General features: G+C 42.0%; 1 protein-coding gene across 3 annotated transcripts in view; it reads right to left on the reverse strand.

The window, feature by feature from the left end:
* Positions 1 to 8652, reverse strand: part of EVA1C (eva-1 homolog C) — a 46643-nt gene extending 37991 nt beyond the window's left edge. The window contains exon 1 of one of the 3 annotated variants that reach the window (XM_081908015.1): positions 8630 to 8652. Coding sequence is in view for 1 of the 3 variants with exons in the window: in XM_081908014.1 (XP_081764140.1) it covers positions 7959 to 8088 (130 nt within the window). In the remaining 2 variants the exon portion in view is untranslated. Of the gene's footprint in view, positions 1 to 7451; positions 7541 to 7958; positions 8293 to 8629 lie in introns of those variants that run through there. The other 2 variants (XM_081908014.1, XM_081908016.1) reach the window with 2 other exon arrangements.
* Between the last annotated feature and the right edge of the window lie 5513 nt (positions 8653 to 14165).

Raw genomic sequence — 14165 nt, forward strand, 5'->3', positions numbered from 1 at the left:
GTTACTATGGGGGTATTACATAGTAAGGTTACTATGGTCAATGTTGCTACATTAAGCGTTTGTTGCTCAAGTTATTGTTGTGGTGTTGACTCTGCTGCTGATTTGGCATAGGCTCATGACAATGTTATGTCAATGTTAGTCCTAGTTTAGTGGCTACTCAGCATACTGGGACCATAGGACTGCCCTGCTGGAACAGTAAGTTCCACTAATTTAAACAGAGATTGTTTCCAAGAACTATAACCTTAGGCACTTCAAAACCAGAGTCCTATTGGAAAGAAAGAAAGAAAGAAAGAAAGAAAGAAAGAAAGAAAGGAAGGAAGGAAGGAAGGAAGGAAGGAAGGAAGGAAGGAAGGAAGGAAGGAAGGAAGGAAGGAAGGAAGGAAGGAAGGAAAGAAAGAAAGAAAGAAAGAAAGAAAGAAAGAAAGAAAGAAAGAAAGAAAGAAAGAAAGAAAGAAAGAAAGAAAGAAAGAAAGAAAAAACTTGGCACATTGTTTATGAGTATTTACTCTAGTACATCCATGTGCAGTGCCAAATAAAATATCCTGCAATGCATGCCAGCATAGCATCATAGTTTATGATCATATCCTGGTGTTGGAATATTGGATCATATCCAATATTCTCTATCCTGGAATTATATGCAAGTAATATGCGGGTGGCGCTGTGGTCTAAACCACTGAGCCTAGGACTTGCCGATAGGAAGGTTGGCAGTTCGAATCCCCGCAACAGGGTAAGCTCTCATTGTTCTGTCCCAGCTCTTGCCAACCTAGCAGTTCAAAAGCACGCCAAAAATGCAAGTAGATAAATAGGTGGGATAAATCTGGCGGGAAGGTAAATGGCGTATGCTCTGGTTTCGCCAGAAGCGGCTTAATCATGCTGGCCACATGACCCGGAAAAACTGTATGCGGACAAAAGTCGGCTCCCTCGGCCAGTAAAGCGAGATGAGCGCTGCAACCCCAGAGTCGTCCGCGACTGGACCTAACTGTCAGAGGTCCTTGTCCTTTACCTTTTTAAAGACTTACAACCCAGTCTTACATGTATTGCATGTATAGAGGTTGTAGCTCAAGGAAATGATAACCTTTCTTTCAATGCAAGGGATCATTTCACATTCAAATTTGCACTAGTCCATCATTAGACTTTATGTTACTGGCTCAAGTAGTTCTGCAGCTTTTACAGAGCTCAGTACAAAAGAACTACATGTAATATTTGCCATGTAGCAGTAGCCTTGTGCAGTTTATTTTTAACAAATAGCCCAGGGTGAAGGCTGAGCTGGATTGGGGCCATGGCATTGTGGTAGGGGAGCTGGCTTTAACCCTCACATGATAGGAATCAGCCTCCATCTTTGCTTGCTATTTGCAATGGGAGGAAAGTTCCTATTGACAATTTTGTTAAACAAAAAGCAGCTACACAAAGCCAAATTATGTGGCATGGATCACATCTAGTTTGGCCCTTAATTTAGGCTTAAATCCCATTGAAATCCCATTGAAGCTAGTTGCAATTAACTTTGATCCCATTCATTTCAGGGTTTGCCAGATTGCCAATGCGGGCCATAAATATAATTCTGGCAACCAGCTAGGAAACTCCGATCATAGGAGTAATTTTTTAAAAAGCTGCCTACAGCATAGCAAGGCAGAGACTAAATCTTGAAAAGTGGCACTAGGCTGTCTCTTTTGCTTTCTCTTTTATATTTTATTTAAGGTACTTATTAATTACCAAAGCCTTGTAATGCTATAATGTTACTTTCAGGGGGGAGGGGAAGAGTAAGAACCATGTTCTTATTGTCCATTTCTTGTGCAGATCTAGCAGTCTAATAAGTTGTGTTCCTTTTCAAGGCTACAGGGTTAATACATGGATCTTTTTTAATGCTTGTGGGGGGGGGGGGGTGAGGAAAATCTTTGAATTCCCAGTGACTCATATTTGCCCTTTGGCTTCATAGTGGAGGTCTGAGTTTTGGTACATTTAAGCCATGCTAATGGTTTCTCTAGAAGCCTGTTTTGGTGTAATAGTAATAATAATATTATTTGTCAGCAAGTCCCACCAAAATAGTACTAAATACCTTATTTCTCTGCTGTGTTTTAAGTATTCCAGTTGCTGTAAAACCCCAACCCCAGTTTAAACACCTTAACCTTTCACTGATCAACACAGTAGTCCTACGCATACTTACTTAGGTGTTAGTCTCATTTAACTCAATGTGACTGACCTCTGAGCAAACCGTGTACAGTATTGAGTACTGTATCTATTTATCCACAATACTGTACAGATAACTCAGTTAAACATAGAATCATAAGAGTCATAAAATTGTAGAGTTGAAAGCGACTCAGCGGCTATTTACAATTTCAAAGTTTTATAATTCATAGAGCACATATACAAGATCATCAGTATGATGCTATTTCAGTCTAAATTAATTCAAAATAATTTCTGCCTTGTTTCATGTTTAGGTTTCTTAAGTTGGCTAGAGTTTTCATTCTGCACACAACAGCAAGTACTAATATAGCATTCTTTGGTTCTGTGCTGGTGTGTTTGTTGGTTTTTAAAGCTCTCTGACTAGTTCTGAAGAGTTTTCAGCAGCAAATAGTTCATACTCCGTGATCTTGTCTATATGTGCCTCTGGTCTGGGTTCCTGCAGATTATATCTTCCAGGACATTTACTTATGAATGTAGCTTTCTTAAACTTGCATGGCAAATCTTTCAAAGCACATCCTCTACCCTTGATGAGCCATTCTAGTCTAGCCATGAACCTGCACCCACTTACAGTGATACTATTCTAGGCTGCAGCCTTCCTTCCTGGCCTTGAGCTACCTAAAGCCTCGCAAACACACGCCTAAGCAAGCAGCTGCACACCATGTATCTGGTCATTTCTTCAGGGTCACATGTATTCATTCACTGCATCCCATCCCTATGGGCCTCATATACCAGGGTTGGCACAAGCTCAGCTGTCAAAATGATGTAGGCCTTATATCTCTCACTTCTGCTTTTGTCTTTTTCAGACCTTCTTCCACTGTCTGTGTCCTCCTGAATACCTCTTTCATTTGGTTCTTCAATTCACTTACTGTTTCGTCTAGCTTCTTGTCTACTTCCCCTATTCTGTGTTCCACTTGTTCTAATTTACGCTCTACATTTGTCTCACTCTGTTTTATCTCCGCAAACATTCTCAAAATCTCTGCTCTAAAATCTCCTTCTTGCTTTGACCCCTTCCTTTCCACTGGTGTTCCTCCTTCAGGTCTTTTCCCAGTGTTTGACATTCTTAATGCTAGAAGAGCTCTGGTACTTAATACTTAGTACAGCAGGTGTTATAGATGCAACACTTTAAAACTGAGATTGATTTACCCTGCTTAGTTCTACCCCACAGTTTTTTATCCGTCCTTAAATTATTCACATAAAGCCACTTATTCTTTTCCACTGTGTTACACCCTTAGAGACCTTCAGGTATGCCCACGGGATTAAAGTTCATATATATAAAAGTTCGTACGTCGGCACTGGAGAAATACCTTGGATATACCTTAAATTGGCAGTGATAGTTTTTTGAGTGATTGTTAATTATTGTTAATTATTGTTTGGTATTATTTGGGTAGGGGGATTAGAAATTTCCCCGTCAAAAGTCTACACCCCTTCTTCCTGTGAAAATCCGGAGGTAAAGCAGGGAAGAAAAGGGGAGAACAGAAGGAGAGGGGAGCGAAAAGGGGAGAAGGGGAGGGGGGAGGGAGGGAGGCGAAGGGGAATCAAAGGGTAAAGGTGTTGGGTTAGGAGTGAGAGAGGGAAAAGAAGAAAAGGCTACATCAAATTATAAATTTCTGCATGTAATAGTAATAGTCACTTTGTCCACTAGATGGCGCTCTCTGTCGTTGTATAGCTTAGTTCTGAGAGGAGGCTCACTACGCAGGGAGATTGCAGCACAAACCACAAGCGCCCAAGGGATCCAACAGCCCAAAACAGCGGTGGAGTATCTGAGTAACGCTGGCAGTCGCTGTTTAAATCCAAGAACCTAGCTCTTTACACATGCAAGCCAAGGGTCCCTCTGCATAAATAAGTGGAGAGCTGTATACCGATCCTTAAGCCATCCGCTGAAATCAGAGAAGGTATAAATAAGCCCGGTCTGGCGCTGAGATATCAACAAGTAGACAGAAGCACAGTCGCCCAATTTCCAGTCAAATTCGCCTGAGCTGCTGGAGAAGTAAGTTTTAATTGTTCTTTTGTTCTTTGTTGTTCTTTTGAGCTAATCGCTGATCGCTAGCCCCCTCTGTTTCCGATAATGGCGTCCTTGCATTCTCTCCTCTTCCGCTTTCCGCTGGGCGTAGCGCTAAGAAATCAGTGTTTTCCAGCGCTCCTTTTAAGTTATTTAGACTGTTCTTTTTCTGTACCTTCTTCTTCCGTTCCCTGTTTAAGCACCTCTTTTTCAATGAGGGTCCGATATTTGATATTAGAGTCTTTTTAGGGAAACAACTTAGTCTCTAGTGGTGATTCGGTGCGTTTGCCCTTACTCTGCTGTTTCTCTGCGTGTTTATCGAATCCTGGTAAAGGCTGAACCCCTATAACTTCACTTTTTACCCGTGATTTTATTTCCAAGATTGTAAGACCTTTAAGCTTAGTCCTTTCTTCGGGTTTCTTGTATTTGGAAACGGGTCGCTAATCTCCGGCGAGGGCTGGGCTGTCCTTTGTTGGAGGGGGGGGGAGGAAATGGCTGCCTCGGACCTGCTGCCTAGCGCCGCCGTTCTCTTCACCTTTTACAAGGCTACCTGACAGCGGGGCAAGCCGCGTCTGGTCTCCGCTGGCTCCCTGTATCTCCGGACACCCTCCGGACGTGTATCTGGGGTGCTCTCGCCCTTCGGCACCCCCTTTTCCCCCTCCTTACCGGACTGGTTTCGCGCTCACAGCCAAAACCCTTCCACACCGGAAACGCGCGCCCTGTTACTGTTTACTGTTATTTGTGGACGCCGAAAAAGCGTTCGATAACGTAAACTGGGAATTTCTGCTGAAACAACTGGAATTTATGGAAGTAGGTACTAAATTTTACAACGGGATAAAAGCAATTTATACCGAACAAAGAGCAAGATTAATTATAAACAATGTGGAGTCGACCGAAATAATAGTAACCAAAGGAACAAGACAAGGATGCCCGCTGTCCCCATTATTATTTATAATGATATTAGAGACTCTACTTAATTCCATCAGAGATAATAAAGAAATCAAAGGAATCAGGGTCGGTCAATACGAATATAAGACTAAGGCCTTCGCAGACGACTTGGTTGTAACAATGGAAGACCCACTTGATTCAATAAAAGAAGTATTGGCAGAATTTGATCAATATGGGGAAGTAGCGGGCTTCAAATTAAACAAAAGGAAAACAAAAATAATAACTAAAAATATGTCGGTGGATAAAATCGAGGATCTACAAAGAGAAACAGAAATAGAAGTAAGTAAAAAAGTGAAATATCTGGGCATATGGGTAACGTCTAAGAATATAGATTTATTTAAAAACAACTATGAAACTACGTGGAAAAGAGTCAAGAAAGACATAGAAACGTGGGGAAGACTTAAACTGTCATTTTGGGGCAGAATAGCCATAATTAAAATGTCGGTACTTCCAAGACTACTATTTTATTTTCAAAACATCCCGGTGATAAAAGGTACAAAAATATTCAAAACCTGGCACAGGGAGATTTCTAAATTTATCTGGCAGGGAAGGAAGCCGAGAATAAAATTTAAACTATTAACGGATATTAAAGAAAGAGGAGGCTTCGCCCTGCCAGACCTGAAAATATATTTTGAGGCATCATGCCTGTGCTGGGTCAAAACATGGATAAAACTAGAAGAGGCGGAAGTGCTAGACTTAGAAGGCCACGATAATCGATTCGGGTGGCACGCATACTTGTGGCATGAGAGGAAGAAAGTGCATAAAGGATTTGGAAATCACATATTTAGGGGCCCTCTGATGGAAGTGTGGGAGAGGTACAGAGATGTTTTGGAACCCAAAACGCCACAATGGCTGTCACCACTAGAAGTTATGGCGGTTAAAAAGAGCGATAGGAGAGCTAAATGGGCAACTTACGAACAACTACTAATGAAAGAGGAAGGAAAGTGGAAAATGAGGCCGTATGACCAGGTCAAGTCCCAGGTGTATGACTGGCTGCATTATCACCAGATAAATGGAATGTTCAGGAAAGATATCAAAGACAAAGGCTATGCTGATAAGAGTTCTAGATTTCAAACTGAGATTTTGGAAAATAATACAAAAATTCTGTCCAAAATGTATAAACAATTATTGGACTGGAACCTAGCTGACGAGGAAGTTAAGGCAGTAATGATACAGTGGGCTAAAGATCTGGGTCGCAATATCTATTTCGAAGAGTGGGAAAAACTATGGAACCAACATCTCAAATTTACGGCCTGTGTACTATTAAAAGAGAACTTAATGAAAATGTTCTATCGCTGGTATTTGACCCCCGCAAAATTAGCAAGAATGTACGGATCTAGTAAGAAATGTTGGAAGTGCAGGGAAAGGGAGGGAACTTTCTACCATATGTGGTGGGAATGCCAAAAGGTTAAAGGGTTTTGGGAGGAAATATATAATGAAATGAAGAAAATGTTAAAATATACTTTTGTTAAAAGACCGGAGGCGTTCCTGCTAGGTTTGGTGGGAAGGGAGATTAAGAAGGAAGATCATAAGCTATTCCAATATGCAATAACAGCAGCAAGGGTCCTAATAGCTAAAAACTGGAAACTAGAAGGTACGCCGTCATTGGAGGAATGGAGATCGAAATTATTAGAATATGCGGAGATGGACAGGTTGACAGGAAAAATCAGATACATTAAAGACCAGAGGTTTGTCAAAGACTGGGAAAGTTTTACAAAATATCTGGAAAATTTAATTGATGATCAGATAACTCTGGTGGGTTTCAAAGATGCTCTGTAAGGGGTAAAGGGTAATGCCTAAAAGGAAAGGTACAAATGGAAATGTTTTATGGCATTACAAACAAAGAAATGCAGAAACATTATTTATTAGTAGCATGGACGATTCGTGGTAAGACTGAAGGAAGTCATCCTTTTCAGGAATATGTAAAGAATTGTTATGTTTGTTCGTAGTCTGATCTTGTAAATCAATAAAAATTATGCAAAAAAAAAAAAAAAAAAAAAAAAAAACAAAATGATGTAGGCAGCAATATTTGACAATATGGGGGTTTTCTATACCGCAGCAGCTAAGCATTCCAGAGAGTTCATCTTCATTCACAGCATGCAGTCTACCAATGAAGCACATCCAGTTCTCCCTTTTATAAAATGAAATGGATCTTGGTTCAATGGGAACCCACCTATACTTCCAGTTCCATAGGTGTTGGTTGTGGGGATTAAATGGTGGGCAGAACATTACTTTGCCTATGGTAAGAGATTGGATTCTCCAAGTAATGAGTATAGCAACCCTAGCTATACTCATTACTTGGAGTATAGCTAATGTACAGCACCTGGCAGCTTTGGGAATGGACTTCAAAAGCATTATCAGTTCAAGATCTCTAATGAAGTTGGTTTTTCTTGGAAATGTTTTGTGTTCACCTGGCAAAAACCCTTCTCTCTCTCCCTCCTTAATCAGATTGCAAAAAAACTAAATAAGCTGAACATGGGTTTAACAATTAAGCAAAATATATAAATACTTTTGTATTAGAAATTATCTTCCCTTCCCCCCAATAGAGCCTTAAGTAGCTGCACTACGGAGCAAAGTTTTGTACAGAATTCTGTGCAGGAGGAATCAGGTACCTGTTGAATTTCCTGCCTTCGGTGAAGAAAAAGGAAAACCAGCGTCCCTACAGTGTGCCTATATGCCAGCTGTTCAACCATCCAGCCCGTTTCAGAGGGAGGCTCCCCCCCCCCCTGGTGCTGCCCGCGCCCACCTGCCTGCTGGCCGCCCTGCCTGGCGATGCTGCTGAGATGGGGCTGCCCAGTCGCCCACCCGGCGCAGAGGTTGCTGCCCTTACCTGAGAAGTCCGCCAGCGCCGCGATCTCTTTGGTCCAGACCAGGAGCAGGCAGGAGAGGAGGCTGAGCGGCAGCCTGAGCTCTACCTGGCGCCGGCTTGGATGCTGCCCAGCAGCCTCCAGTTCACTCATGGCGCGGAGGGAGGCGGGGGGTCCCTGCAGCCCAAGCCGGTCACATGACGGCTCCGGCCCCCAGCCGAGAAAGAGAGACAGACAGAGAGAAAGAAAGAGTGTGCGTCCCTGTCCTTCCCGGGAATGGGGACGCCGCCGCCGCCGCTGCCTCAGCCAGCGAAGGAAAGGGCAAGGCTCCTGACAGGGAAAAAGTCCCCGCGCAGCTTCTTTCCCTGAAGAGGAGGAAGTCCCTCTCAGCGAGCACTGACTGGTCCCCGGCTGGAAAAGTGAAGTGCGTGTGAGGCGCTGAGAGTGTGTGTGTGTGTGTGTGTGTGTGTGTGTGTGTGTGTGTGTGTGTGTGTGAGAGAGAGAGAGAGAGAGAGAGAGAGAGAGAGAGAGAGAGAGAGAGAGAGAGCGCGAGAGCGAGAGCGAGCGCAGGGGTGGCAGCGAAAGGGAAGAGCCGCCGCTGGCACTGGCGTCGAAAAGCCAACGCCAGCCAGCCAGTCGCTGGGTGCCGACCACGCAGCACCTCCCAGCCCTCGTCCCGATTAGTATACATCACCTGCTCCCTCTCAGCCTCATTCCTGTCTGCTCTCTCTCTCTCTCTCTCTCTCTCACACACACACACACACACACAGCTTTACCATTCCCGCCCCTCAACTTTTCCCCAAAAGTTTGCAAGATTAGCACGGAAGCCACTTAGCACAGCAGCGAATAGATAAAAGGAAAACGCCACAGCCATTCTGAGGACTGCTGCTGCTTTGAAAGCGAGGACCAGGATCTGGTAACTTTCAGGCAGTTAAAGCCTTCTGCGTCAAACGTCTGGGGAGGTTGTGGTTTTGGTGCGCACGTGTGAATGTTATTATACTTATTCTTTTGTTCTTAACTGGTTTATCTTTATCAGCCTGGATAGCTCAGTAGGTTACCTTGACGGATTTGTTTAGGAAGGGCCTTCCTAGGAAGGGCTGGGCGAAACTCCACTTGGAACTCACTCAGGCTTGTTTCTGAGGAGACATGTATAGGATTGCATTGTGCACCAGCAAGCAGGTGAAAATGGAACTAGGGCTGCAATCCTTTTCCCATTAAACTTCTTAGTATGTTATCTATAAATTGCATTGCAAATGCTGGATAGAAAGCACAGGAGAGTCACGTATTATTTCACCTCCTAGTATCGACGTACAGTACACTCTCAGAACATGGTGCTGCTTTGTCACTCATGGTGAAATAAAAACATTGGCACAGCACTTCACAGTTGGTGGTGTAGAGTTTTTCCAATAGAGTGATGAAGACTGTAGGAAAAAAACCCATACTGTGTGAAGCAAGGTGTACCTGCAGTTCCCCAGGATACATACAAGCACAAACCATAATTTCTGCTCAAGAAAAAACAACAACCCCTATACTCCCGGCTTAGAAATGAAATTTAAATTCCTATCATGAAAACATTTCTGTGTAAGAATTAACACACTTCAGGTATGTAGAGTGTAACATGTAATGATCCTGCACCAGTGGCAATGGCTATGATGACGTTGGAGACTGCTGAGGCAAGTGATGCTAAAGATACATTTGCACAGTTTACCAACATTTAATGAAGTACTGCAAGTTTGTACAACTATACTTGATAGTTGTAATTAGTATTGGACAAGTAGTATAGTATTCTGCAATTCTTCAGCACCTCTCAATATAGCCTCTAAATGCTTTGTGGGTTTTATTTGGTAATAGTTGGTGTGTATTTATAATGGTACCAGTGTAGATTTTTACTTTAGTCCCTTCACGTCTCTCCCACATTGGTCTCTACAGCCACAACTGGGGCTGTAACTCCCCAACAATTTGACTTCACCTCCAAAGCACACTCCTCCATTGTCTCCTGAGACAGACAGATGTCAACAGCAACCTCTGATGTCCATGCATTGAGTATGAACATCTACACCAGAAAGGCTACACACATAGGCATCTTTGCTACCAAGAACTCTTAGGGCAGTCTATAAATGTTAATAAAAAAATAATCAGAATACCAGTTTCATATTATGTCTATGTTTTATTCTTTATTGCATTTATATTCCACCTTTCATCAAGGAGCTCAAGGTGGCATACACAATACTTCCCATTTTATGCTCACAACAACCCTGTGAGGTAGGCTTAGAGACAATGACTAAGTGAAGTAGTGAGGTCTAGGTAGAGATTCAAACCTGGGTCTCCCAGCTTCTAGTCTACCTTCTATACTACACTGGCTCTTTCTCAATCCCTTTCTCTCTTCCAACTTAAAACTCATGTCATGTTTTCATAGAATTGGAAGGGACTTCAGGGGTCATCCAGTCCAACCCTCGGCAATGAAGGAATCTAAACTAAAACATCCTTGACAGACGGCTATCCAACCTTTGCAAAGCTCAGTATTAACACAAATGAAATTGATACTGTCTGGTTTTTTCTTTCTAAGGCAACAGTCAGAAAAACAAGAGGAACCTGAGAATGTAGATTATAGTAGATTATTGATAAATTTACAGCCAGGCTCAACCTGCCTGTAATAGCACTTTAAGTTATAGAGGTCTATGGTCTATCACTACTTTTTAAAGATTGCTGATATGCCTTCAACTCTCTTAAACATCTCAGTCTCTTCCTTTGCCTGATAAATTTCTGTTTGTCTGAATCCAATTACAGAAGTTTCTCACCAGTGAGACCATTTTAAAGCACTTCATTCCCTGCACTTTGACACCAAGTAAATCTTCCCCCCAAAAGTTTTAACGACTCAGCTGCCATTTCTGGCTCTGTTTCTATGGAAATGAATGTCATGGCTAGTTGAAACAAAGCAAGTAGTTTAAAATAATCACTATATGGTGGTTATTTAAAACAAGGCACCCCATGTTTGCAGACTCAGTCTCCGTTTCTATGGAAATGGGAATAAACAAAGCATTCCAAGACAACTTTTCATATATATATATATATTTCAGAACTATTAACAAAAGTCCCACAAATTCTATTTTTCATATACATTACTGTATAAAATTAAAATTTCAAAAATTGCAGTGATTCTGTTCTTCGTGCCCTTGCATCTTTCAATGAAGAAAAACAGATTTCCTTTTAGTTAAAGCTTTGAATTAATAATGAGGGATAGGGGATTGTTCATTCTAGTTCTAAAAGTTAATTAATAGTACAATCCTAGGCATGTCTACTGTAAAGTACTGCGGCCTGGCTCAACTCTAGGGTGGTTTTATTTAACTCAGTATAATTCAGGGTCCTAAATTAACTGTTTGCAACTGCTGTTACTGGAGCCTAACATTTCCCCTATGGTTTCCAGATGCTTTCTTCATTTTATTGAAGTAGCAATATGATATACATTAGCCTGGTGGCAGGTTTTATTTTATGTCTGATGTAGCTTCCTACAACATTTTAATTGTATTCCCTGCTGTACAAATAATCCTCATTTATTTTATGAAGACTAGGTTGATGAAAGATTTTCACTATTTCTCCTGGAGGTTATTATTTTATTCACTTTTTCACTGCATTATATGAATATGATCCAACCAAGGTTTTAAGTCCTACTGAATTCAATGGCAGACCTGTAGGCAAAAATCAATAGAAATAAAAGTGCTTATTGTTAAATGGATTGTACTGTGTTAACATACAGTGATGTTTTGGGAATGCAGTATCAAATCTTTTCTCTCTCCCTTTTAAAACACATTAATAAAACACTATTAGAACGTGTGTGTGTAACATTTGTGTGCACATTATCCTTAGCATGATGCTTGTGTAATTTTTATCCAAGACCAGTAAAACAATCTATTGCTCTCCTATAAGTAGACTTTATGCAGGATTGCCTTGCTGTTGTGGTGGTGGTGTGGGATAGGCATGCTGGATTCATATAGCATAGGAATGCACAATCAGCAAGGAAATAAACCTAACTCCAATATAAGTAAACAAAAATACAAAATAAAAAAGTTTACAAGATGGCATTGCTTGTGAAGAAGTCCCTCATAACTAACGATGGGGTGAGGAATTGATTAGTTTTAATAACATGTAAAGTGTATGCCCACTGCATTGTAAACGATACAACTGAATATACATTCTAGCTGGAGTAAGATTTACATTCACTTTGTATATCGACTTGATTGCAGAATCAAATTTAATACACTAATCTCTTAGACCCTGGATACAAAAAACAGATTAGCAGACCACACCTCTTAAATACTACTTGGAAAAATATAAACACTGCTAGGGTCATAGACATGTTTCACAAGGAAGTAAATACATGTAAGTAACTATAACCAACAAAGGATGAAGAAGGGGAGAAACTTGAAATATGTGGCTCTCATTTACAAGGATTAATTTTACATTCTGCTCTCTTAGCAGTAAAAAGTTCAAAAGGTGTTTTGAGTATCATGCTTGCATGATAATTTAACCTTTTCAACTGTAATAAATCTCAAGGAAACATTTTAAGCCAATAAACAGTTTAGAATTAGTGCGGAAGTGGAAGAGTGCTGCTTAGGGCTGTGCAGTGCAATCCTAAGCATGTCTTAACAGAAACATATCTGAGTTCAATGGGACTTACTCCATGGCAGCTGTGTTTATGACTGCAACCTTAGTTATTCTGAAACAATTAACATGGAATGTAAGGGTACGTTTTTGTGTAAATGGTGGTGGGGACACTTTTGACTATGTATACTCCTGGAGAATAGCGGGGCTGGAAGGGGCCAAACATAAGAGCTCAGCTGGATCAAAACAAAGACCTATCTAGCCAGCATCTTGTTCCTCACAGCAGCCAACCAGATGCTTATGAGAAGTCCACAACCAGGGTATAAGGGCAATAGCACTCTCCTGCTGCTATTTCTCAGCAACTGGTGTTCAGAGGCATACTGCCTCCAACTCTGAAAGAAGTATATAACTTTCATGTCTAGCAGTCATTGATAGCCTTATCTTCCACAAATCTGCCAGCCTTCTTTTAAAGATGTCCTAACTGGTGGCCATCACATCTTCTGCTAGCAAATTCATTTCACTCTGCCAGGGTTGGGGAGCCTTTGGCTGTCCAGAAGATGGTGAACTTCAACTCCCATTAGCCCCGGTAAGCATGGCCAATGGCCAGGGATGATGTGAGTTGTAGTTTAGCAAACTCCACTTTCTTTTTCAAATTTCCGCTAGCATGGAAGTTTTTTATTTTATCAGACATAATGCAGCAAGATATAACAAAATAACAAAATACTACCAGTGATGTAATACTAAATGCAGAACCATGTGCCCAGACAACAAGGAAAACAAATGTGGGCAGGAGAGAGCACACATAAGGGTAAAGAAAACCCATTTGCCACCTCACTCCGCTAACAGCAGCATTTATATGTGGCAGTCTAATGCTTCTAGAAACATATAAAGCTCCACTTTGGAGAGTTTAGGCAAACATTTGAGAAACCATGATAAACGAAAAGCACACAGCAGCAGGAGGTGAGCCTCTAAGTTACCACTGTGTTCTTAAAATATAAACAACTACGGTTGCCAGGCAGAGAAAAAACAGGCACTGGTGCAGGAAAGCGTATCACTGAAGACCCGAGTTGAATTCAAACGAATTCAAAAGTAGCAGAAAGGGCATAAGCCATTCACGCTGACACCACTAGCCTCCAAGAAGTCCCCGCTATGAATCTCTTTCGATCGTAACAGCGGATAAGCCACGGAAGGAGAAACACTTGTCAGAGAAAAAACAAAAACAAACCAATGCTATTCCAACTTAGTGTGCAGAATGGATTTTTTGGGGGCAACCTAATTTAAGATTTCTAGGTTCGGTGGGCCCCCTAGAGCGTGCGCGCCCTCGTGCACCGCTCACTTCATATGGCAGCAACCAGCGGAAAAGCCTCTGTGGCACGAGAGGGGAACCTGTTGCGCTTCTCCCGAGGCAGATCCATTGCACCCGCCACCCCTTGCAGCCGCTGGAGTCCCAAGACGTCGGGCGGGGACGACACAAGTAGAAGGACAAAGAGGGAGCTGGGATGGCGGCTGCATCTGAAGAAGGAGAAGGGGCCGCTGTCGGCTTCGGCCTCTTGGTCCCTGGACTGCGAAGGACTCCTTTCAGCGGCTTCCTCTGAAGTTCCCTAAAGCGGAACCTTCATCTCGCTTGCCCG

The sequence above is a fragment of the Podarcis melisellensis genome, assembly GCF_964234715.1.
Source record: "Podarcis melisellensis genome assembly, chromosome: 4".
NCBI lineage: Eukaryota > Metazoa > Chordata > Lepidosauria > Squamata > Lacertidae > Podarcis > Podarcis melisellensis.